The sequence below is a fragment of the Parasteatoda tepidariorum genome, chromosome 8 (assembly GCF_982258835.1).
Source record: "Parasteatoda tepidariorum strain Cologne lab strain chromosome 8, Ptep-v5.0, whole genome shotgun sequence".
In the NCBI taxonomy this organism is placed as follows: Eukaryota; Metazoa; Arthropoda; class Arachnida; order Araneae; family Theridiidae; genus Parasteatoda; species Parasteatoda tepidariorum.
The window spans coordinates 78,323,449-78,349,604 of record NC_141762.1 but is presented as its reverse complement, the minus strand read 5'-3'; the positions used below and the strand labels follow the sequence as shown (position 1 = coordinate 78,349,604).

Sequence of the window (26,156 nt, the reverse complement as noted above, 5' to 3'; positions counted from 1 at the left end):
GTGTGTACTATCACTTCCTAAAATTTTTCTCATCTTTTTAGAATCACCCTGCATATATATATATATATATATATATATATATATATATATATATATATATATATATATATATATATATATATATATATATGCGTGCGTGGGTGGGTGAGTGTGTGTCTTGGGGTTTTATAAATTTACTTAGAAAACAAGCCAAGCTCTTCGGAGACCTATCGCAGTTATGTTACCTCATAAGATAATAATAAAAACCTATCATTTATGCTGATAGTTTTTATGATATTTTTTCATCAGCTTATCAATGAAAACACAAATATTATTACAATTTGTTCATTTTATTTCAAAATATTAAGAAAATCTATCCAAAATAAAATTTTGAAAGGAAATAATGATAAAATCTAGTCAACTGCCAATTAAAATAAGATCAATTGAGGCAATAATGAAAATTTAAAATTTTTTTATATAAATAACTAATAGGAGCGTGATGCCTGTAAACAAGGAGATTATTGCTCTTTTTTCTTTATTTACATTTGATTATCATCAGCTGTCTTATCACAAACATTATCATTCGTTGCGTTGAAGATCGCTCATTTACCATCAACTTATCTATTGCTTTCTGTTCCACTCGTGTGTATGTGCTTTTCTTAAATTCACTTAGAAACTGAAAATAATTTAAAAATTAAGAGCGGAAATATTAAGTTTTAGGGCACTTGTAGTCATTATATCAATTAAAAAAAGTAAACAAATAACTAACTAAATAAATAAATGAAAAACTTTATGTTATTTAAATTAATAGGTAAAGAGGATCCGAATCGAATATTTTAATAGATTATATTGATGTAAAAAAATCGAGCTTTTTTTTCAATTATTTCTAACGAATTGAGGTAAGTTTTTGTCTAACGTTTACTGATGTTTTGATATTTTTAATAAACAAGTTAATGCATAAGTATATTTTACTGTAAGAATATTATTATGGGTATAAATTAGTTATCATTACATAAAATGTTAAAATTAATTTCAATTTCATATTAAGTTTTAATTCAATTTTTAATTTCAATTAAGGTAATACAGTCAGCTTTGATATGAGTTTGCATAGTTATTAGTTAATGTTTAGATGATAAACGCTTTTTTAAAATACTAATTGAGGCAATATTAATAAAATTAAATACGCTATAGCCCTTTTGTCTAGTACTTATTATCACCGCTTTCTGTCATGATAAACTAATATTAAAGTGCTAAAAATAATATTTAATCATCATGACTGTATAAAATTTGATTTTTATTTATATAATTACATAAATTTTTTTTAAAAAAACTGTTTTTTAAAGTCTTAGTTTGGCTAATTCCGAATGCTGCACGTTTGCTTACTTTTGATATTACCGTATTTCCTTATGCTTATCTATTATTTTTTTACGGATGGTCTAAAAATTTTTGATAGTAAGATGCATAAATGTTTACAAAAATGACGGAATTCAAAATGTGAGCAGAATCGGTCGAAAAGTTCTCGAGGACCAAAAACTCCTCTCTCCAAATCTCTCCAGTAATCTAACCTGACTTGTTGTTTATTACATCCACCTTCTTGTACTGCGATTTGTGAGATTTAGATAGCGTTTTTGTTTTTTCCTTGGTTAAATATTAATTTTCAACCCTTCAATACTTTTTTGTTTTCATTTCTAATAAGCATTTTAAGAATACATATTATGGGTGATCTTTCAACCCTAAGTATTGACAGTATACTCATGAAAGTTTACTCATATTGAAATTTTAAAATATATGCGTTATAAATTTTGAAATATATGCGTTTAATGTTTTCAGTACATGTTATTTCAAGCCAGTGAGTGGGCAGCCTAAAAACTCTTGCTGTCGGAAATCGCTTCAAAAAGGTTATTCTTTCTAAGTTAGAAACGCCTTTCAGTTTTCTCTTGCAGAAAAACTGATTTTTGAGAATTTAATCCCATCTTGCTCGATAATAATTCATTTTGTTTTGATAACCTTTTTTTTTAAAATTTCAATTTACATCAGATTAGATTTCAGATAATGTAATTTAATGGCAACCAGTTCTTTGCACTATTCCTATGGGACAATTCTTATTTCCATTCCAATGGAAACGAATTCCTATTGGTTGCTACTAATAACTGATAGATCAATAATGATTCTTCATTGGGCGGGTAAGTGAAGTGACGTCAGCCTAGACATCTCTCCATACAAAATAAAAATAAAAAAAAACGTCTTTATTTTTCCGTTTTTGAATAAGTAATTAAATAATGTGCCTTAAAAAATTTGAAAAAGAAAAATCAGAATTTTTTGTGTAATGATTATCATCATTCATCATATTTTTAAAAAAGAATATGGCTAAACACTATATTCTAAAACGCAATTTTAAAAATATAAAACAAACAAAAAAACAATTATGCTTTTAGAACAATTTTCTGAAAGAACAACATTTCATTAATGCACTGTCTCCCAACTCTTTTCCAGCATTTATGAAATGAATTAAATATTGATTATCAATAGAGCTTATCTTATAGAACTATTCACTTTTTAAATAAAATATTTGTTTAACATATTTTCGATAAAAGTAAAAGCTATTCTATTTTGTTGAAACAATATTCCAATGTTGACAGTGAATTTGATAGAAGACAGATGATAATTACAATACATCACCAATGAAAAAGTCTTCGGTTGTGTTATTAAGGGCAGTAACAGTTTGTATAGTATGATTTAATTTTAGATAATTTAATTGCATATTGTGCAAAAAAAATAGGTCCCATTCATGACTTTTTGCAAAATGTCATTCAAAAACTGTAGTGCTTTTTCCTCCAATTATATAAATTACACAATAATTAAAATGAGAGAAATATGTATATTAATTGTTCAAAGACTTTTTTCGACGAATATTTAAAAAAAACAACAGAACTATCATTAATGAGACGTCATCAAAATATTTCCGCGAAAAAATAATAATAAATAAATAAATAAATAAAAAAGAAATAAAAACACCCCGTTGAATTAGTATTTTCCCCTCATTGTCATTAACTTTATTATTAATAATTCATTTATTGAGATATTGAAGGTTTTAAGATCACTATAGGAACGAATTTAAAATCAATACACAATTTATGATGACCTAAATTGTCAATGCTACTTATTTAATGTAACGAAATTGTTACATCTCGTTAGAAATGATTGCTTAATGTTCCTCTAACATACATTCAGCTTATGAATGTTTTGATTTCATTATTTAAGTCATACTATAGCTACTCTATTAGTTATTTCTGCTACAGTTCGCTATCAATTATTGTTTAATGTTCCTCCAACATGTATACAACTTTTGAATTTCCAAACATTTGATTTAAATTGAATTGGTTATTTGTGCTGCAGTTAGCTATAGACGGTTGTTTAGTAATCTTTAAAAATGTATTCAACTTTTAAATTTTCGATGATTTGATTTAATTATTTACTTCATACTAAAGATATTGTAATTGGCTATTTGTGCCGCAGTTTTTTCCCCATATATAATCCTCGTTGAACAGTCGACCCAATTTTTGGGTGTACGATTACTAATCTTCAGCCTTCTAATTTTAAACCCAATCCAGGAGACAATGGAATTCCTGCATCAAGAATTAGGAGAAAGTTACCTTCGTTCAGGACTTTTTTAATGGAACAAACCCGCATTTGCGTTACATAGAGAGGAAAACCTCCCACTGTTAGGCTGACGGCAAGGGGACTTTAACCCATGATCCATCTACCACTGAGGATATTTTTCATTAGCACTGTGATCGGTGCGAGACGTATGCGGAATTCGTACTGATTAGGCATCAAAAGGAAAGACTTAGGAAAGACTACCCTTGGCTGTCATAACTTTTTTTTTGTCATAAACACTTTGTCACTCACATAAATATTTTGCACACAATATTCTACTTTTCTTTTTGGAAACATCTTCTTTATTATATCTGAGCTACAACAATTTAATTGAATCTCGCACGCCCCGATTGAGAGGGTGTTATTCCTCATAAAAAAAATGAGTGATACTAAAAATCGGGTAACGAAATTAAAATCAAAAAGTTGCGATTCGATAATAATGTGGGAAAATGATCTTAAAATTTACAAACATATAAGGTATGTTTTGTCAATAACTGGTATAGAATTTAAAAAAAGACCTGCATCCCTGTCTGTAAAAAAACAATGGCTAAGGTGCCACGCATTTCACCAATACTGTTTTATTTCTGTTTTAATCCTTTCTTTCTTACATTACCACGTCATAATGCTATCACATGATATAAAATGTCTACTGTGCATTAAATTTAAGCTTTGCTCATTGATAGCGGACATATCTTCGTTACTGTTATGGTACGCAATGCGAAAACAAGCGCAGAACTTACAGAGAGTATTGAAAGAACTAAATTTATTAAACGCACAAGGTTTATCTAGAATTTTTCTAAGTCAAAATTATTTACTCATACCACTCGTGTTGCTTTATTTTTTGTTTACATTGACAGAAATACTTGTTGGTTATACGAACGAAAAACGAATTAAATTTTGGACTTTCAACATCGAATTCAAATACAAGCTTTTACCTGAAATTATCGCATTACTTGCTAATTCATTGAACATGGTGTTGCACACTGTGTTTCCCTGTACGATAAGTATTATATTGTGCATAATATATTTTAGTTGCAGTCGCTTTATAACAGCATTCGAACAAAATGTTATAATGCTTCGACGAAAGTCGATCTCGATTTTCAGATTGGTTGGTTTCTATTCTCAAATGCTGGAAACCTCAAAGATGGTGAACAACACACTTTCTACACCATCGTTCCTCGTTTGTTCTATATTCTTCATGAACATTTGCTTATACGTCGCCTGGATGTTGTTGCTAAATGATTATAGAGATGATGCTGTCCTTATCCAAATAACTTTCTGCACTTCGGTTTCTTTTGTATTTTTAGCTGGGTTAATTTTAACAGCTTCGGAAGTGTGCTTAAAGTTGCTGAAGGTGAAAGATAGTTTGGAAATAATTTACGAGAAAGCTGTTAAAAATCCCACCATCGACAGACAGTCTTTGGAGGTGGTCAGGCTGATTTTGAACCGAGAATGCGTCCGCATGAGCGCCTGTGACATTCTCTATTTCAGCAGAAGTCACTTGTTGTCATTGACTGGTTCTTTATTCACTTACGGTTTGTTGATAATCACCCTGAAATCTAATGAATAAGGAGATGGAACAATTTGTGTACGAGTTTATTTTGGAACAAATGAAGGATGTTGCATAATGACCACCTTTAAAATACTTTTTTCGCATCAAAGGGTGATAAGAAATTACATTTAAATTGTAGAGTGTACTTCAGTGGTTCCTAACTTTTTTAATTGTGCCGACTAACATCAATTCTGCAAAAAAATAATAATAATAAAAATGGAAATAAAATATAAAGGAAGGAAAAAAAAACTTAGCAACTAACTACTAAATATTCAAATAGAAAAGATTTGGAAAAAAATTTCTCTCTCCCTCTCTCTCAAAAATTAGTGTATTTACTTAGCAGTTGCCATTACACTGTTTGTCGCGTCGCTCACGAGAGAGTCAATTTAGATTGAAACTGTATAGTTGTATGACATTTAATTGTAATCGACGACATATTTCTCTGAAGTTTCAAAAAAAGTCAACTCAAAGAGTTTTTCCAGTTAGTGTACTGACCGCAAGAAGTTTTTCGCAACTCTGAATATCTTCAGTTACAGTGCAAATGAAATATAAAACTTCCGCCGAGTTAGTTTGATCAGTGCTTTTATTGAAAAATAAACATTTTGTATAATTGCATGAAGTTGCTTTGTTACATTTTCAGCAAATTCGCGATGCTGATCTGTTACAGTTCTTATTGAAAGAGGCAATTGTTTGTATTTATTAACTTCTTCTGGTTCTAACGTGCCTACTGCTTCAATGTCACTAAATGGTCTGCCTCTTTTTCCAAGTATATGTGCCATTTTTTAATAACATCAACTGCAGTGGCATTTTTCTTACAAAATTATTTAAAGACGCCTGTTGATGATGCTTGATATTTAAACTGCATTTTGTCGAGATTTACGTATGGATGGTGTTTTCAATAAAAATGTAAACAACGACAATCTCGAGCTTTTGACATGCTCTACTTCCGGTTAGAAAGTGTACAGCTGCTTATTACAAAAGGCTATTCGACAAGGCGATATTTTCAAACACATAATTTTGTTTTTAATAAGAGAAACAAATTATACAATTTCTGAACTCAAATCTGCTATATTTCATTAGATATTAATGATATTAAGTAGTTCTGGTGAATTTTGAGTGAAAATTTGTTTTAGTTTGTATAGATGTATTGTTAAAAAAAGTTGACATGGTTGCTAGATTTAGAAAGAACTCTTTTTTTTTTGGCAGTCTCAGATTTGGTTTCGTTACTGTTTGTTCTTGTTGCAAGTCGTGCACCGTCATACGTTAGTATTAGTACATTGTTTGAGCTGCTAGATTAAGTTCATTTAACAAATTATCCTTTAGGTTTAAATTTCAAAGCTGGTATATTGTTGACAAGGTAAGAAGTGCTTTATAACGATTCTTTTTTTCAAATGACGTTTCTTACGTCTTGAAATGACAGGTCTTCAAAGAACGGTTCTTATAACGATTTTTTTTTAAAATACAAATAATAAACCAGGTAACAAATACACGTATACAAGAAATACTACACAAGAGAGTCTCAAAACACAATAATCACGTTGTGAGCCAAAAACTTCTTACCGGAAACAGTAACCTGGACGCATAGGCAGTAAAGAGCTTGCAGTGAGTGTAGAAAACACCATCCATTAAATTGAAAGATTTATATTCTTTATGATTCAAGTGACGTTTAATTCGATTATTTCATAGTAGTCAAAACCATATTGCACAATAAACACATCATTTATCTTTCACAGAAGGTCCCGCAGTGGACTGATCGTTAAGACACGGTTCCCAGCAGATCACCGAAGTCAAGCATCGCTGGCTGCGGTCAGTGTGCGGGTGGGTGACCACTTGGATCAGCCTGCGTAGGGACCGAGGGTGTGCGGTATTGGTCCTCGTTAAACTGTTCTACCGTAAAGTGCTCGACTTCGCGTGCAGGTCGTCGGGCTACCGAAGCGGGGGAGCCATCCCCTCCGCAGAGGATCAAAATTGTGATGGCATGTCTTCGGATCATCCTCAGGGATGTTTCCCAGACCGTTGCCAATAGCCCATTGTGCATCTCTAGTGCGTCGTAAATGAACAACAACAACAACAGCAACTTTCACAGAAGTAAAAAATAATCTAACTACCGCTCTACATTAAATGTTCTTTTTTTAAGTTTTATTTTCTTCTCTTACAATTTGACTTGATAGTAAAAAAATAAATAAATAAGCATCAAATAGAATCTTTAAGAAAGTGTATACTTACTTCGTATAGTATTGTCCGGTGTAATTGGTATAATATCAGAATAAGTATTGGGTGTACAAATTAGTTCGGTCCGTTTTTTTGTGATCAAAAATGCATTTATTTCAGAACTAAATGAATTAACAGATTAATCAAAGTATTATGCATCGCTGGCTACTACTTTTTCCCACCTCTTGAAAAGAATAACTTTGTCTTGTCTTTGCTCGCATTCCGGCCATTTTTCTCGTAAGGCACGACTAAAACGAATCAATTGTAGCCTATACCGATCGCCCATAATGGAATCACCAGGTTGTAGCAGCTCATAGTATACAAAACTGTTCACAATTCTTCATTCACTATTCTTGAAACGTCGAAACCATTCCCTACGTGATTTATCAGTTGGAGCATTGCCACCATATACTTCTACAAGAATTCGATGCACTTCAGCTGCACTTTTCTTCCAATTAAAGTAAAAACATAAAACCTCCCGCAAATGGTGCTTAGTTACCACAAAATTTAACATATTCAATAAAGTAAAAAACAGGGTTTTTGTATGAAACTCAAAGCGATATAAACTGAATATTATTGACAGATGTTTAACCTCTCTGAAACCACAGAAACCAGCTGTCACCATGAAGCATTCATAACAGCAGGGCTGTCTCTTAAAAACGGGCCGAACTAATTTGTACTCCCAATAAAACAGAACTAGATTTTTGCAGTGGTCAATAAAATTACGAGGGTCGATGAAATTATTTCGCAGCATACAGGGGAATACTGAGGGGTTCGAAGCAGAGGAAAAGTAGGTATTATCTATCTCTCAGAACAGAGACCATTACGGTGACTGGAGGGTGACGGTTTCTGAACAACAGGATTAGTGTATTTCAAGTTAAGGGTTAGCCATATCCAAAAATGAAAACAAAACAAAAGAATATCTATTGTTCGGCGTTGGCAAAGTGAAAAGTGAGAAAGAATAGCAGCAATTTCAGGCTATGAAAAACTGTCGTAACTGCAAAACTGCAGCATTCTGATTCATATTATGCTCAATAGATTGCAGTACATTATTTAACTTTAATATTAACTAATAAAAGAACTAGAGGCCGCATAATAAACTCACAGAGGCCACACGTTCCCCATTTATGTGATGTAGGTTCAAAAATAATATCGAAAGCTTCAAAGGCGAATATTAGCAACTAAATACTTAAGTATTTCTAACTCGAAACTGGCTTGCAAGAAACGAATACCAATTCACTCAAATATCTTGATCTTTTCCACGTCACAGGAATATTCCTTCCATCACTGCGTGGCGCGTTTTGTTTCATTTCATAAACTTTTATCTCTTGTATGAACTTTTGAGCATGTATGTTAAATGCATAATAACTTATAAATTTGTATTTGTTTCTCTTAGATTAATAGCACAATTGAATAACTCAATTGTCTTGAGCATTAAGAAGTCTGCATGTAACCCCATCATCACTCTCAGGCATTTTTCTACAAAAAATAATGCTTTCTTCGACAGCTATTGGATTTTGCGTAGTCTTATTTTTTATTTTTTTACTAGTACTCTTCAGTTGCTGCTACAGGCAATTGTATAAGTCCAAAGAACAAATATCACCACCTCTTCTACCTAGACGCACCAGTTCTACCGCAAATAGGCGGTACATCACTACCATAGATGTACAAACTGGACTTCCTGTTGTCATTGATATTACTGCGATTGCCGCACACAACAGCCAAGTGAGAATTGTGCCACCATCCCATTGGAGCCACTCCATCAACACACCAGAATACTCGACACGCTATGGTTCTGTTCATAGTCAACCCGTTTTAGGGTCCTCGCCACCACCTGCTTATTCTGAAGTATATCCTCAACCGAGGATATCATGAACACTAAAAAAATTGATCATTGGTGAAATTTAGAAGCTACTGAAATTCAGATTGAGCTTAGAGATCAGTCCATTGGTAATTCTCATCAATAATTCATAAGCAATCAATAATTCATCAATAATTCATAAGGATTGTCAATAATTCATAAGGAATAAATTTGAAAAACTGTAAATATTTGATTGAGAACACTACTTTGAACTTTAAGTTTAATATGAACTGTTATTAAAATGTAAGTAAATGAATTCCCGAGATCAATATATCTGAATTTCTGAGAATTTCTCAGAGAATGAGAATGAATTTTTGAGATCAATAAGATACAACTTTAACAATTCCTGAAAATTCCCATCAACTCATAAATAATTCTTATCGATTCACAACTAAATCTTTGACCGTAAGAGATAAATCCATAACTGCTGATAATGCATATTAATAGAATGTTTAACTATTGTGAATTTAGAAACTGTTCTACTGTACAAAACACTGACTTTAGACCGATTCTATCTAGAAACAGTATTTTTTTATGGTTTGATAGAGAAACATTCCTTCCAGTTTCTTCTAACTACTTTTAACAAACCTGTTTTCCTAGAAAGAGGTTGGAACTCAGGCTGTAGTTAAATATATAGGTGGATAATATTGAAATACAGACTAATCTATATTTTCCTTATTTTTCAATTTAAAAAAAAATTGTGTATTCTAAGCTAACTAGATGAATTAAAATTAATGTAACTGTATCTCAGCGATCAACCAACATGGGATTGTTGATCTTCATTAAATCAGGATTCTTATCATTGATGATTAATCAGTGATAAGAGTTACTCATATATCAATGGATGATAATGAATAAATGTTCTAAATAATGCATTACTATCATCATTTAAACAAAGTTACGGTTACAAAAATTTGGTAAGTCAAATATAGTTTTCATGTAAGTTAGCATAGCAGTATTCATTAACTATTCGTTGTAAGTATAGCAGTGATTCTGATGAGCGTACTTCTGTGAATATCGTCACTGCTCCTCTACCTTTAAACTCTTCACAAAATACACGAACCTTATCCTCAATCAGACCCCAAAAGAGGCAGCAGAGAAGCAAGTAAACAATATAGAAAAGTACTGATCCACCCAAGTTGCTGATTGAATCTCTTTTGTCAAGTTTCTGTTCTCTGACACTTAATATTGAAGTTTTTGGCCAAATTCATGTTCTGCCGAACACAGTATTGAAATTTGTTTGTAAAGTTATGGTAAACATAGTACTGAAATTTGTTTGTAAAGTGCATGTTCTCCAAATCATAGTGTTGCAGTTTAATTTTTAGAAGCTTACTGTATATAAGCATAATAATTCTTAAATATCATGCCTACATTATTTAAAATAGAATTGCATATCATTTTCAGTAGAATTATTGCACTGGTATCTAGACGTAGTACATAATTTTTAAAGACATTTATGCAATATCAAATCTAAAACGCATAATATATACAGTTTTGAAGTTTTGATTTAACAGCACGTTATATTTTTCAAAATTAAAACTTTACTACTTTTGAAAATAATTAGAGTGTTTAATATTTCTCAATTCTTTTTAAGTTCAAACTTTTGTCAAGTATGTGTGAGACCGCAATGAATAGCATGCCAGTGTTCAACGAATTGGCTTATTATAAGTAATATATAAAATGTCTTATTATTACTATTTTGTAAACGTAATACCCTTTATTTTTGAAGGCGGAATTTGAATAGTGGGCCGATACTCGTTTATTTTGAGGTACAAAATCTTATGAATGAAAATTCTAGTTCAAAAAAGCTGTATAATTGCCAGTTTTAAACTGAGGTAAAATTGACTTTATGAAAACCTAAGTGAGGAGAACTATATATTTTCTTAACAACCCTACCATTCAAATAACGCCTTCATTTGATATTTTTCAACTTACTGATTCCAACTGATTTTCAACTTACTGATTCATTTGATATTTTTAAACGTACTACCGTCGCCAACTGCCCATCTCCTTGTGCAACTCTAGTGCGACGTAAATAAAGTACTATTACTCAACTTGTTATTAAAATAACATAACTAAAAGTATTTACAAAAATAATGTTATTATAAATAATATTATGTATTTTGATAATGATAATGAAAAATTATTAATGACTTATCATTTTCCTTCAACAACTTATTGATATGTACAATTTTTATAAATAAATTTAAAAATAAATATTTTTTTTTAATTGCAATCATTAAAAATAAAATTTATTATAATTTATTGTAATATATAATAAATAAAGAAAATATATAATAAATGAAATTTATTGTATTTTTTTATTTATTTCTCCAAAAAATATAAACATTTAAAAGAATTTCAATTATTTAAAAATCAAAGTAATGGGTCAAAAAACTACTAAAGTAATATAAATCTTAAGAATGTTACTGACATCTACTTAATCTTAATGATGTATACTTTATTGACTTTTTCAGTCGTGAAGTTGGTGAGATTTAGTAGATTTTAGTGGATTTACTCTTCTCCTACCACGGGCTGGATCATCAGGGTTCGATTTCCGGTGTTAAAGTGCGTCTGATTGGATTGCACTTTCGCTGATTATATCCTGAATTATCGAAGTCTACTCTAATGTAATGTCCCCGGTCGTTTCTGTGCTGGAAAAATTAACATACGGTTAGGCGGTAGAGGAACATGGTGCGGAGACCGGGTGATTACTACCACCATCTGGCTTCTGATCTAAATTACGCGAAGTTTGTGCATGCGCCAATATTGTCTTAAGATCATCATTAAAGAAGAATCCTAGACCACTACTAATAGTTCACTAGTGTAATTCTAGTACTACGTTAAAAACCAAGCCAAGCATTCGTCAACCTGAACATCAAAGATTTGTTGCACTACGAGAAAGATTTTTAACGTGAGGGTGTATAAGTTCATGCACTATACTAAACTTTCGAAGCAAATACACAAATTCCAAAAATGATACTTTAGCTGTTTGAGTTTAAACAAAAATTAATTTATATATTTTTTTCGTTTTTTTTTTAAATTATTGATAATAATTAACTGCTTAACAAGTGACGTGAAACAAGGGTTAGCTTTCTTTTACGAGTTGGCGATAGCAAATAATTTCCTTTTTTAAATTAATTATAAAATTGTTTTGTATGAAAGGTACATTGAATTTAAAGAATCAAAAATTAGTTCAACTAATTGATTAATAGTTTTAAAAATTTACACAAATTTACGAAGAGAGTCTCAAAAATCACGGAAGATTTGAATCCTTCTCCATTTGTACAAGAAAATGTTGTCAACGAAAAAAGAAAGAGAGAGAGTGACAGCTAATAGCTCAGGTTTATAAAAAATGAAGCACTACACTGAAAATTAGAGTGTTTTTCATGTTGAACAATTTTGTGTCATTTCCCTTTTTAGTGGTAAAAATTGGCGGATAAAAATTAGTTTTTTTCTTTCGGGCATCTCTGAAGTCATCATTTTTTAGCCAACCAGCCCCCGATCACAGTCACTTTGTTTTTATGCCCAAATGTTAACCATTTTCATTTTTTATTTAGTTGATAAAAATTATTAAAATAAGTTGATTTGAATAAAACATATGATTTAAAATTAATTATTATTTTCAAATTTTTTTTATTGCTAAAGCCATTGTTATTAAAGCATGAAAGTTTGAATTAGCTACTTTTTAATTAAAGCCTGTAGTTAAAATAAGTAAGTTTCTATATCCAAATGTTACTTAAATGCTGAAAATGGTTGATATGATATATATATATATATGTAATAACAGGGCTCCAACCCTGTTATTAGTGTTGTATTTAGCTTGAAATAATTGCAGTCATAAGCCATCAGACGTTCTAAACAGGTTTATTAAATGTAGGCTGGTATTGCTAACAATTGACGTCCAAGCTCCTTACGGGAGGGGAATGGACAAGACTCCGGACAATTCCGGCACAGCTTATCAGGATCACATTATGATGAAAAGGACACGCAAAACTATGCGCTCTTACGTTTTATACCAACATAGATTTGGAGTAAAAAGGCACATTCGTACATTCCTTGTAACCTTACGCATTAAGGAAAATCATTTCTGCTTCCTTATATGGAATTGAAAAAGGGCACGATTCTATAAATAACTCTTCCTTTGAAATATAAATCTATTTATATTTCAATGGTATGTTTTCAGCCTTGAATTCCCAAAATAGAATCTCTCTACGCTTATTCTTTAACAAAGACATTTTATGAAAACGAAAGAGTTTTAGTTCTTTTATTAATACAAAAGTATTTAATTCTTGTATTACATCCCCCCCAAAAAAAATTTTTGGTGAGCCAAAAAAATAAAAAAAAAATTTAGAATACTTTAAATTTAAAATTTTTAGGTTGGTACGATTGTTCCTTTTTCCTTACTACAAACAACATTTTTTCAATTATATAAAGAAGAAAAAAATTATTTACAATGACAAAAATAACAACATGATAATGCACTTCATCTGTTTAGACAACTAAACAGAAAGAAAAATGAAACATGTATAAAACTAATCTACTAAAATTTTCAAAAATTTTTCACACAAAAATATACAAAATTTTTATGCAAATGAAATAGACAACAAGCGTCATTTAATCAGAATTTAAGATTCTGTGTGGTTAAATGATTATTTACTTGAAGAAATACAACTATTCTACCAAAATTTTCAAAAATTTTTCACACAAAAATATACAAAATTTTTATACAAATGAACTGGACAACAAGTGTTATTTATTCAGAATTTAATTTCAGCATTTGTGGTTTGATATTTCCTATGCTTTGATACATGTACTTTTTCAAAATTTTGTTTACTTAAATTTCTTTAGTTATTTTGTTTTTATAATCAGTTTCTTGGTCCATTCTTTCTTTTTCCTATTTTTCCTTCTATTTTTTATTTTTGTTACCCTTTACATATTTTTTCGTCGATATTAACCTGATAATGAACGCATCCATTACCTAGATCTATCTTCGAATCATTTGAACTTTTTGGACATTCTTTCTTTCTATTTTTTGATGTTTACTTTTACTGAAACATCCTTAACATTCATTTTTTCGATGCTTTTAACTTTAACATTTTGAGAATTTTGTTGTCTAATGTGCAAAGATAAGTTGTCACTGTTAGAATTAGCAGAGGTGATCAATCTCTTACCAAATTGAGTAACAACTGGCCCGACACAGTCAATAGACAAACAAAAATCTTTGCAAGTCTGCAACCCTAATAAAGCATATGGTAATTCAGTATCAATTATGAGAAGAAAAAATATTAAAGGGTAACAAAAATAAAAAATAACAGGGCTCCAACCCTGTTATTAGTGTTGTATTTAGCTTGAAATAATTGCAGTCATAAGCCATCAGACGTTCTAAACAGGTTTATTAAATGTAGGCTGGTATTGCTAACAATTGACGTCCAAGCTCCTTACGGGAGGGGAATGGACAAGACTCCGGACAATTCCGGCACAGCTTATCAGGATCACATTATGATGAAAAGGACACGCAAAACTATGCGCTCTTACGTTTTATACCAACATAGATTTGGAGTAAAAAGGCACATTCGTACATTCCTTGTAACCTTACGCATTAAGGAAAATCATTTCTGCTTCCTTATATGGAATTGAAAAAGGGCACGATTCTATAAATAACTCTTCCTTTGAAATATAAATCTATTTATATTTCAATGGTATGTTTTCAGCCTTGAATTCCCAAAATAGAATCTCTCTACGCTTATTCTTTAACAAAGACATTTTATGAAAACGAAAGAGTTTTAGTTCTTTTATTAATACAAAAGTATTTAATTCTTGTATTACATATATATATATATATATATATATATATATATATATATATATATATATATATATATATATATATATATATATATATATATATATATATATATATATATATATATATATATATATATATATATATATATATATATATATATATATATATATATATATATATATATATATATATATATATATATATATATAAATGTAAAATGATGCAGTCGGACCGAGCAGGGAAACAGACGCAGGATTTTAATGAAATCAGATGTATTTTATTCAGATCATGTTCTTATGGAAGACCAGCGAAAAGTGATGTTAACTCCATTCAGGATCAGTCTTTCTGGTACGGAAAAGCCACTTAGAAAATGCTCAATGCTAAATTAAATATATAAGTGTTAGAACTCAAAATGAAGTAAGTAGTGGATAATAAAAACAAAATGAAATAACAGCATACTAGAAGTAATAAAAAAATCTCAATTCTTTTCGATTATTGTAGATACCACGAAAAAATGTATCCCTAACTGATCATTGTAAGAAGGCATGTTTCTATTAATAGCAAAGAAAATATAAAAATTGGTGGACCATTCTTAGTCTTTATTTCCCTAAAAAACCAAAAAGCTGAAGATCTAACGGAAAAAAAGTGTGCAGCTCTTTAGGGAGAAAAAAAATAGATATTTTTTTTGGAAAAATGTTAAGGGCAACGCTTTGACGGAGCTGCCGTTATGAAAGGTTTTTATAATGGCTTACAAGTTGAATTGAAAAGCGATATGACAATACCGATCATGTGCATTGTACATCGCATAATCTGAATTTAGTTATGGATGATTCAGTAGGAAATATCACTGATATAGTTGCAATTTATAATTTAATCAACGAAATAAACATCTTTTTTGTGAATGTTTTCCCAGATGGGCTTTATTGGAAGAATGTTTTACTGATTGCATATTTTTAAAGAAAAATATCCTTCATTATTATTGTTTTGTCTTTACACTTTTAATTATTTTCTGTACTACAAACCTACAAGAACAGCTTCAGCAGCCTTTCCGTCTCACTCACTTAAGTTCATTAACAAAACAAAACAATAGCAACAAAATAAGGGCAATAATAAATTTAACGAAAAACGCTTTCGAAATTTAACTTCGTAAGAGGACGAAAAAATACTTGACTTCAAATGCCGCTGACGGATCATAATAAGAAAAATGTGTTGTCCAAATGCTCCTAATGGATAAGCTGGAAAGGCGAAACAACAGTTTCAAGTGTCACATTATAGTAATTTTACTTATAAGAGCACTACACAAGGTGAAGTTGAAGAGTCTCCTGTCATTGGTGGTTTATGCAAAATAATATTTACTCTGCACAAAAAAGGTACCCTTAATGAGGCGCTATATATAGCGCTATATAAGTGGCGCTATATATTCAAAATATGCTTCCTTAACTGTTAACTGGTTATAACCAGTTAACAGTTAAGGAAGCATATTTTGGTTGAGTTACCATAAAGTACAGAAAATTGCAAACATCAAAAAAAAAAAATACGATACAAAAATTTTTGATTTTCTATGAAGAAATTTGTTAGTGCCCAGCACAAAAGATTTCTGAATTTACACAAATAACAATGAATATGTTGTCCAATACTTAAATAAAGTCTTCATTTTATTTCCAAATGACAAACTTTTAACATTTTCACTTCTTAAAAATAAAGTATAGCATTCGTTTTAAGGTTTTATCTGAAAACTGGTCATCTCCAAGGTTTATTTACTTTTATCATCGAAGTTGAGTGACGTTGTCGTTCAATATTTTGATAGAATATTTTGTAATCAGTCATATTTTAATATAGAAATTTTTTAAAAAAAAAAAGCTCTCAAGCTGATACTTAATTATTCAGTTTTTTTGTCTCTCCTGTAAAACTAGTTTTGTTGGAGATGACCAGTTTTCGAACTTATTATTCAAATAATAATCTATTTTAAATTTTCACAGTTATTTTCATTTTTCTAAATTATTTGGAAGAAGGAAGTGTCAGAGGTTTGGAATTTAAAAAAGTTATCCCTGATGAATTGTTAAAACAGATTTTAAAAAAATTACTAATAATTTTCATTGCTAAACATTTTTTAAAAAATTCATTTTTTTTCCTGACTATTTTTTTTAAATTTTTCAGTTGAAGGAAATGCAAAATGTTAAAGTTAATTGGGAAGGCAAAGGTTGGAGGGATGCCTATTTTGATGAGAGTGGAAGAGTTCACATGATGGAAGATTTTCAGAACACAGCAGACAGATCCATGGAAGATTTCTTCTCTATAAACATATGGAAAACTGTATCCATAGCATTGACCTGCATATTGGCTATGGTTCTTATATGTCTTACATGCGCCTGCTGCCGTCACTATAGGCAAAACTACGAACCCGATGCTACAGCTCAAGTTTCTCCAGTGATTAATTCGCCAGTAACAGAACACCCCGCCCCGGAGAACAGGCGTTGCATAACTACTACTGATATGCAGACTGGATTTCCTGTTGTTGTTGATATTGCTTCCGTTTCTGCACAACTTAGTCAAGCGAGAAGTGAGCCACCATCCACTGACGGACAACTAATGAGTGATTCGATTCGATCTGCACCTTATGGATCAATGGACTATCATGATTCAGTTTCACCGAGCGCACCACCACCCTCTTATTTAGAAATAGTTCCACACTCAAAATGTAATAAAAAGTAAACACAATAGCATCGTGTAATGACTCGATCATTTCGAGTTTTTCATAGCACAGTAATCAGAGTCTATGACATATTGAATACTTTCATTCATTTACTTATCTGGAACTAGCTTAGTTTCCACAACATGATTTATTCTAGAAATCTAGGAAAAAATACAATGTAAAATTATGTTATTTACAATGAATCTAAGAATCTTATATCTTTCTAAGAATCTTATCTCATGAATGTATATTCCCCTAGTTATTAATTAAGTTATTTTTTTAGTAGTTATTAATTCCCCCTTTCCAACGAGACCAGGAACATGCACTATTAATGTGCACGATCCTTTGTAGTTTGAGGAGTTTTTGTGTTTCATGTGCTATCAGTTCAGAGTGTGGAGAACGTGCGGAGATGATACGTGAAAGTTCTAGAGCTAGTTCTAGAGAGTTTCTCTTTCATTGAGATATTTAACACTTATTCGGTGCAAATTGCATGTTCACGCACGCGTGTTTTCTCAGCGCAATTACTACAGAATCTCCGTGTTGGAAACATTTTATGCGCTATGCAAATTATCTGCTAAATCAACAATTCTTTGAAAGTTATCTTTCGCAAAGTGGCACCATCTTTAAATGGTGTTATAAAAAGCAGTTTGGTGAAGAAAGTAAGAAATCAGTCTGGTAGAAGGAGGAATGCAGTGGTGACTGTGGGTTCGTTCCAGGTTTCAGCGAGTTTAATTCACTATAATGCCGATGTTTAGTTGTAATCTACAACTGTTATGTTTTTATTTAACGACACAGTAAGCTGCATATTTTATACAATAAAAACTGTTTTTGTTCGTTAGGCTTAGTCATGTCTTAGACTCTACACAGAAAGAACACACCACAGAACTTGCGTGGCACATACATACGAAAACATGTAAGATTTCTACGTGAAATTGCGAAATTTCTCTAACATTTCTATATGAGTATGCGACATAATGACAGGGTAAAGTAAATTCCAAAGACATTTACAAAGTGACGGCTTTATTAATTAGCCTACGACAAATATATGTATATAATTTTTTGGAAATGATTGCAAATGAAGATGTTAATAGAAGAACATTTATTCACATCCAAGTAATATTTTTTTTTAATAATTGAGGTTTCTGTGGGGAAAAAAATTCTTTAGTTTTATGTAATTAACTATACAATATGCCGATTAAAACATATCATAAAATTTTTAAGATCTCATTGGATGAAGGTACTAGTAGTAGATGTCAGTCTGAGTATTGGGTAATGAACTATCAACAACAACCATGGAAAACTTTTTTTTTGAGGCGCTAAGAGTGTGGATGCTAAGATGCAAACAGAGTTTAATTGAGTGTTGGGGATACAGATTCTGTAAGTCGTAGCCTTGGGTAAAAAATAAAGAAGCATCAAATAATAGTAAGTAATAATCAAATAAATAAAAAGCATCAAATAATAGTAAGTAATTATCAAATAAATAAAGAAGCATCAAATAATAGTAAGTAATAATCAAATAAATAAAGAAGCATCAAATAATAGTAAGTAATAATCAAATAAATAAAGAAGCATCAAATAATAGTAAGTAATAATCAAATAAATAAAGAAGCATCAAATAATAGTAAGTAATAATCAAATAAATAAAGAAGCATCAAATAAAAGAGCAATAAAGAAGTTCTTATTTTTTTAAATAAAAAAGCAGAGTCTTAAAAATGATTACCGTTAACCCTTTTGCACAGACAGTCACAAATACCCGCCAGTATGAAACGCTATCAATCAGGGTAAAAAGATAAAGCTGGCAACCAGACTAATTCTTTAGCAGTTTATTAATGGGCGGGGTTATAATAGTTTGATTTATTTAATTCATCACTGCTTAGTTCAAAATAAAAATTATATTATTACACTTTGAACTAACAATGATTAGATATGTGGTTAGACTAATATTGATTAAAGTGAAAGCAAAATAAGAGTCTGCTTAAATTAGCTATGACCACATTTAAGGTACTGCTATTTATTCCCCCCATCCTGATTTAATACGAATATTTTTATGAATCACTCGTCCCGAATAGGTTAAACGTTACATGGAAGAAAATGGAAGGGGGGGGGGAGGAGAGCAAGGCAGCTAGGATCAGCCATACAAGGATCGGGTATTTATTTCAAGGATTGATTTAACTCTTGAAAATACTATGTAATTTACGTAATGCACACCTGTACTCGAAACAATTTCTTTTTAATTAGGAATAAAATATTTAGAAACCATTTTTTAACTCCTCTTTCAGAATGTTCTTTCATTCAACAGTTTTCTTAATGCTTAAACCTTGTTCTTTTAGTAAATTGTTAGGTTTTTGAGATAGAAGTGGAGATGAATCATTCCATTATGCATTTCGGACAAATCTTATGTAGACTTTCGGTTTACGAAACTACCAGCGATGCTTAAATTTGGTAATCTACTGGGAACTATGATTTAAGATCAGTCCACTATGGGACTAAAAGTGGCTTGATTTGTTTGCCACAAAGAGAATCGATATAGTATCCGTGATTACCACAGCTAATAATAAATAAAAGACACATTTATAGAGAGAAAAAAAAAGCTAATTCCTTAGGTTCCAAAAATTTGTAAATTTAGCTTCTAATTTAAGAGAATCAAGATAAAATTTTTCAAGTACTATTACTTTTAAAAGCAATAGTCATGATCTCTCAGAAAATAATTATGATCTCTGTCCTGTAATTTATAGTGAAAAATCCATAAATGTATGTGTAGATACAATGTATGATACTTATGTATGATACTTATAAAAACTTATGTATGATAACTTATGTATGATACTTGTATGATACTTATAAAAAGATTGACGATTTAGTCTGTTCAATGTTTTATTAAGACCGAAACAAGACAGAATAATTCACTAAAAGTAAAATAGGACAAATATATCTGATAGATCAGCGAATTGGAGGATACTTTTCTAATCATAACTACGAATATTTTATATATTAATGTTTAAGTTCAAAATCAATGTCAATAAGTCTTATTAACTTCCCTTTGGCATGTAGTTATACTTACATACTTAGTCTGTCTTTTACAGTTACAAAAATGGATAAAATAAATTAATAAATTTTGATTCATGATTTTTAACAAAATAAAAAATATGTTAAAGATCATAAAGCTTAGTAACCTATTGTAAAATTATATTTCACGTTCTTCCTACTAATGAATTTCTTTGACTATATTATATTATCCAGCAACGAAACGAGGTTTGATCTTACATCAAGACATTGCAACTAGAAGCAGAAAGAGCTTCAAACGAAATAAACAATACGAAGATTAAAAAAGGGACCAAAACGTATGCAGATGTTGCTAAGACAGTACTCTTGTTCACAAGGCTAAGCCTGACGACGATGTTATTTTGAGACCCAAAGAAACTGGTTCCTCTGAAAGGACTGAAAAGTTCCTCAAGCAAAACATCAAGCCCTCGGAGCTTTGCTTAGGTGTTAAGAGACTAAAAAAAAGTTAAAAACGGGGGAGTTCTGATCCGAATGGAATCCAAACGCGACGTTAGAAAACTAACTAAGGGTTTTGAGAGTCAGGGTTTAGACGAGAAGTACTTTTGTGAAAAGCCTACTAAGAAGTCGCCAAGGATAATGCTCTTTCACGTAGAGTCCGAAATATCGAAGGAAGAGCTTGAAACAAGACTCCGAGAACAAAATGAAGAACTGAAGAATAAAAAATGGAAGTAGTCTTTCCCATAAGGACAAAAAAAAGAAAACCATAGAGTCGTGAGGGTCGACTCGAAAACTTCCAATAGAATTTTTAAGAAGTCTAGCGTCAAACTTGGTTGGAAAATTCACGTGGTGAATGAATACCTAAGAGCACTGAGGTGCTATAAGTATAATCATTTCGGCCTCATGGCCAAAGATAGTCGTAATGAGGAAGTTTGTGCATACTGCGGTCAAACTTGTCACAATACGAGCGACTGCTCTTATAAAAGTAAATGTGTGAATTGCACAGTTGCCAATCAGAAGTTGAGTTTAAATCTGAATGTAAATCACTCAGCGCTAAAAAGAACGTGCCCATCAAACCGAAGATAACTAGACAGACTCAGACGAAAGATTCAATGCTAAGATTAACTGCTTTGCTGTCCCGTGTTTTTGTGAGCCAGTCCTTGCAGCCCGAGCTCTTTTTGTGTAATCTTTCTTTAACTATTTGCTGCTTTTTAAAGCATGTTTCTTCCATTTGTTAAGTATACTTTGTAAACCATTCAAGTCGATTGGTTGTCGGTAAATTTCTGTAAATACTATTAAAGCTAATGTTCGAAATGCCTTTTCGAACATAGCTTTAATAGTATTACTCCTATTTTATCCGTCGTCACGTATTGCTGTTTATCAAGCGTGACGCGGGGTACCTGTGCAGCGTGCCGTTGGGTCACCGTGTTGACTACTTCAAGGTTTCCAGTACGACGTTTCACCTGCATTCCCTTGGATGCACGTTACTGGGGCCGGGTCAGAATTAAGCTACGCTTATATTATCCAGCAGATGTACAACTGAGGTTTCCAACCCGTGAGTCACATCACAAATAGCGTGGTACTGGGCAGCTGCCGAGTTTGGTAGCGATTTTCCAATCAAGCGGCGTTTAGCGATCCGCTCTCCCGTTTTGCATTTTCATAAATAAAAAACTTAATGTTTTTTTTTTTTTGTTTAGGTTACAAATTTTGAATTAAAAAAGCTTGCATTGTAATTATGACCAACTACTACCAAGAGAAATATCTCCAAAAAAGAGATCAAGTCGTTAAAGTTTGCTGGACTGTAAATTTGCAGCCCGGTACCCAGCATCTTATGATAATTGTTTTCTTTTTTTATCTAAAATACTGTGTAGAGTAGAGAAGTGCATCCTAACGAGAATCACATTTTGGAGATTTCCTGTTTTTTAATTTTTGCGCTTGAATGTATATATATATATATATATATATATATATATATATATATATATATATATATATATATATATATATATATATATATATATATATATATATATATATATATATATATATATATATATATATATATATATATATATATATATATATATATATATATATATATATATACATATATATATATATATATATATATATATATATATATATATATATATATATATATATATATATATATATATATATATATATATATATATATATATATATATATATATATATATATATATATATATATATATATATATATAAAATAAATAATAAATACAAGAAAACACTAAGAAAGTTAAGAAAAACAATAAGTTTCATTTATTGCGCTTACGCTGCAAATAAACAGCACTCATTAGATACCTCATTAGATACTAACAGCACTCTGTTTTCCGGATATAATCGTGTGGGCTGAAGAAAGGATTATATCTTTTTTTTCCGGCTTTTTAATTAACAATTCATTTTTTTTTCTTTTTAATAAAATGTTGTTTGTTATTTTTTTTTCTTTTTAATAAAATGTTGTTTGTTATTTTTTTACTTATTATTTCCCACCCCCTTTTTTTCATATGTCTATAATTTTTCTTTGTTTTATTCTTCATTTTGAACTTATATATACATATATATATATATATATATATATATATATATATATATATATATATATATATATATATATATATATATATATATATATATATATATATATATATATATATATATATATATATATATATATATATATATATATATATATATATATATATAATATTCGTCATACGTATGTAGGTGTGTCGATTTGTTTTTTCACAATATTCATTACTTGTATATCTAATTGTTAATTGGTCTCACTTTTTTTTCTTTTGTTTGCAAAATTGCTGATCCGCACAAAATTGTTTAAATTTTGTGTGGATCAAATTATCGAATTACCGCTGGCCTAAATTATCGAAATGGATTGTACAAATTATCTGCCTTTCTTTCAATAGTATTAATAAAATGCTTAAGTTTCTTCTTTACGATCATAAAGTATATCCTTACTCTGTAAGTATCAGAAATTATTATTTCGCTGGGAAGGGGAGAGAGGTAAATATATGAACTACAACGAGTCATTAAAGGTCGTCCTCTGATCGTTGTTTAAATTTTTTTAACACGTTATTTCCGTAGAATTAGTGTGAGAAAATTTTTAAAGTCCGGGTTTTGAAAAGCTAAAAAATCCGTCAGGTAATGCTTAAAAATTGCATAAAATGACATTAAAAACCTCAAAAACGCCCTCAAAATGAAAATAAATTATTACAATTTATTTTCCTCCTTAAAAGGTATCTCCAGATATGTTCAGGGTTTAAGTACAACAAAAAAAATTTAATTCTTTTGTACTGTGGATTCGTGAAGTCTAACATGATCAGTGTGTCTTTGTAAAAACTAGCAAAATTTAGAATTATTCAGCTTTTCTAAGGGAATATCTGAAGGTTCCATAAATCTTTCTAAAAAGATGATTTCGTTGATCCTGTGGATAAATTAATTAGATTTAACGTTTTTATGTTTAATTTCGTGTTTAAACAAGATGAACATCTCTTACATGTTTATCCATTTCAATATTCTGGACAACAGTAATTCTTTTTTTAGCAGTAACGTTTGGAACACAAGGTTTACAAAAAAGTTATCTTCCATACTAATTAATAGCTCCTTTCAATAGTCCATTTTTTTTATTGAAACTATAATTTAGATTAAATAGTATAACTCACTTCAAGTGTGTGAAAGTCTATATAGTCTCATATCTGCATGGTTAAATTAGAATTGAGAACACAAACAAATTGTTTCTAATATAAAATGCTAATTTCTTTTTCTAATATACAATGCTAATTTCTAATATACGATGCTAATTTCTTTTCCAATATACAATGCTAATTTCTTTTTCTAATATACAATGCTATGTTTTTTTTCTTGAAATTTTTTCATAATTTATTTTATTTGATGATTTTCTACGTTTTTCAGCAGTTGGAAATGGTTAAAAAAAATTATTGGGAATTCTTAGAGTATCCCCGTAACCCTTTGTTTTAACAGAAATGGTTTCTACAGGAAAAAAAAAATATTTTTGTAGATTCAACAATTTTTAGGGGGAGGGGATTACTATCAATTTTCAATGCTAAAAGTTACAAAAAAAATTAGTTTTCTGACTACTTTTTTATTTTTTTAGTGATTGGAAATGCAAAATCATAAAGTTTATTTGGAATACGAAGGTTGGATGAATGTATATATAGATGGGGATGGAAAAGCTCGCATCATGAGAGATTTTCAAAGCACTGCAAATGAATCCAAAAAAGATATTGACAATTTATTTATTTGGATAGTTGTAGGCATAGCAGTGACCATCACATTTATTTTGTTTCTTTATTGTCTTTGCAGCGCTTGCTGCGAAGAGTATGGAAATGACAGCGAATCTGAAGATTCAGTTCCAGTTTCTCCAGCACTAAACCAGCGAAGTTGCAATAATCCTGCAATAAATGAGCAAAATTCTATTGCTCAATCCATAAACCGACAAAGTCCCTTGAATCCAATAATGAATCAGCAAAGTCCCATCTCTCCACAACACGCCGCCTCAAACAGTCGGCACATAACTCTTACTGATGTGCAGACTGGATTGCCTGTTGTTGTTGGTATTGCTTCTGTTGCTGCACAACTTAGTCAAGCAAGAAGTGAACCATGCACTGAAGGTCAACTAATGAGTGGTTCGATTCGATCTGCACCCTATGGATCAATGGACTATCACGATTCAGTGTCTCCTAGTGCACCACCACCTTCTTATTTTGAAGTGGTTTCTCAGCCTAAAATGTAACAAGCAGAATCAGTATATACAATATCATCTGAATGAATCGTTCATTACCATAAGAATCGTTTCTCATTCTCATATTCATTAGAGTCAATCTATGCACATACGTGAGTAATTCAGAAAGTAAGTTTCGTTTAAAGCACAAGAAAATGAAACAATAAAAGATATTTGAAGCTAAATAACCTCCATTAAAAAATGAACTACACTGATTAGACAATTTTTCAACGTAGATGTCGCCATTGTTTGGACATTTATCGTAAAGGTTTACGAATGTTTCAATAGCCTCGTTAAAGAGAGATACTGCCTATAATAGCAACCATTGAGTATCAACGAATCTAAACACGTCGTCCTCCTCGAAAGCAAGAATGGACTACAGATGCCTGGAAAAAAGAAAGTCAGTTGATGTCACAGCTGTGGAATTCAAAAACATACTATTTTAACTCCGTAAGAAACAGTGAAGTACAGAGTGGGGGTTATATATATATATATATATATATATATATATATATATATATATATATATATATATATATATATATATATATATATATATATATATATATATATATATATATATATATATATATA

The 26,156-nt window shown here is 30.5% G+C and overlaps 1 protein-coding gene across 8 annotated transcripts in view; it reads left to right on the top strand.

Moving 5' to 3' along the window:
- Positions 1-26,036, top strand: part of LOC107451303 (uncharacterized) — a 62,293-nt gene extending 36,257 nt beyond the window's left edge. For 4 of the 8 annotated variants that reach the window (XR_015435902.1, XM_087169188.1, XM_043050766.3 and 1 more), the window contains one exon: positions 17,227-20,020. Coding sequence is in view for 5 of the 8 variants with exons in the window: in XM_087169188.1 (XP_087025314.1) it covers positions 17,236-17,781 (546 nt within the window). In the remaining 3 variants the exon portion in view is untranslated. Of the gene's footprint in view, positions 1-490; positions 879-8,795; positions 11,143-17,226; positions 20,021-24,935 lie in introns of those variants that run through there. The other 4 variants (XR_006226120.3, XM_016067357.4, XR_015435903.1 and 1 more) reach the window with 4 other exon arrangements.
- The last annotated feature ends 120 nt before the right edge of the window (positions 26,037-26,156 follow it).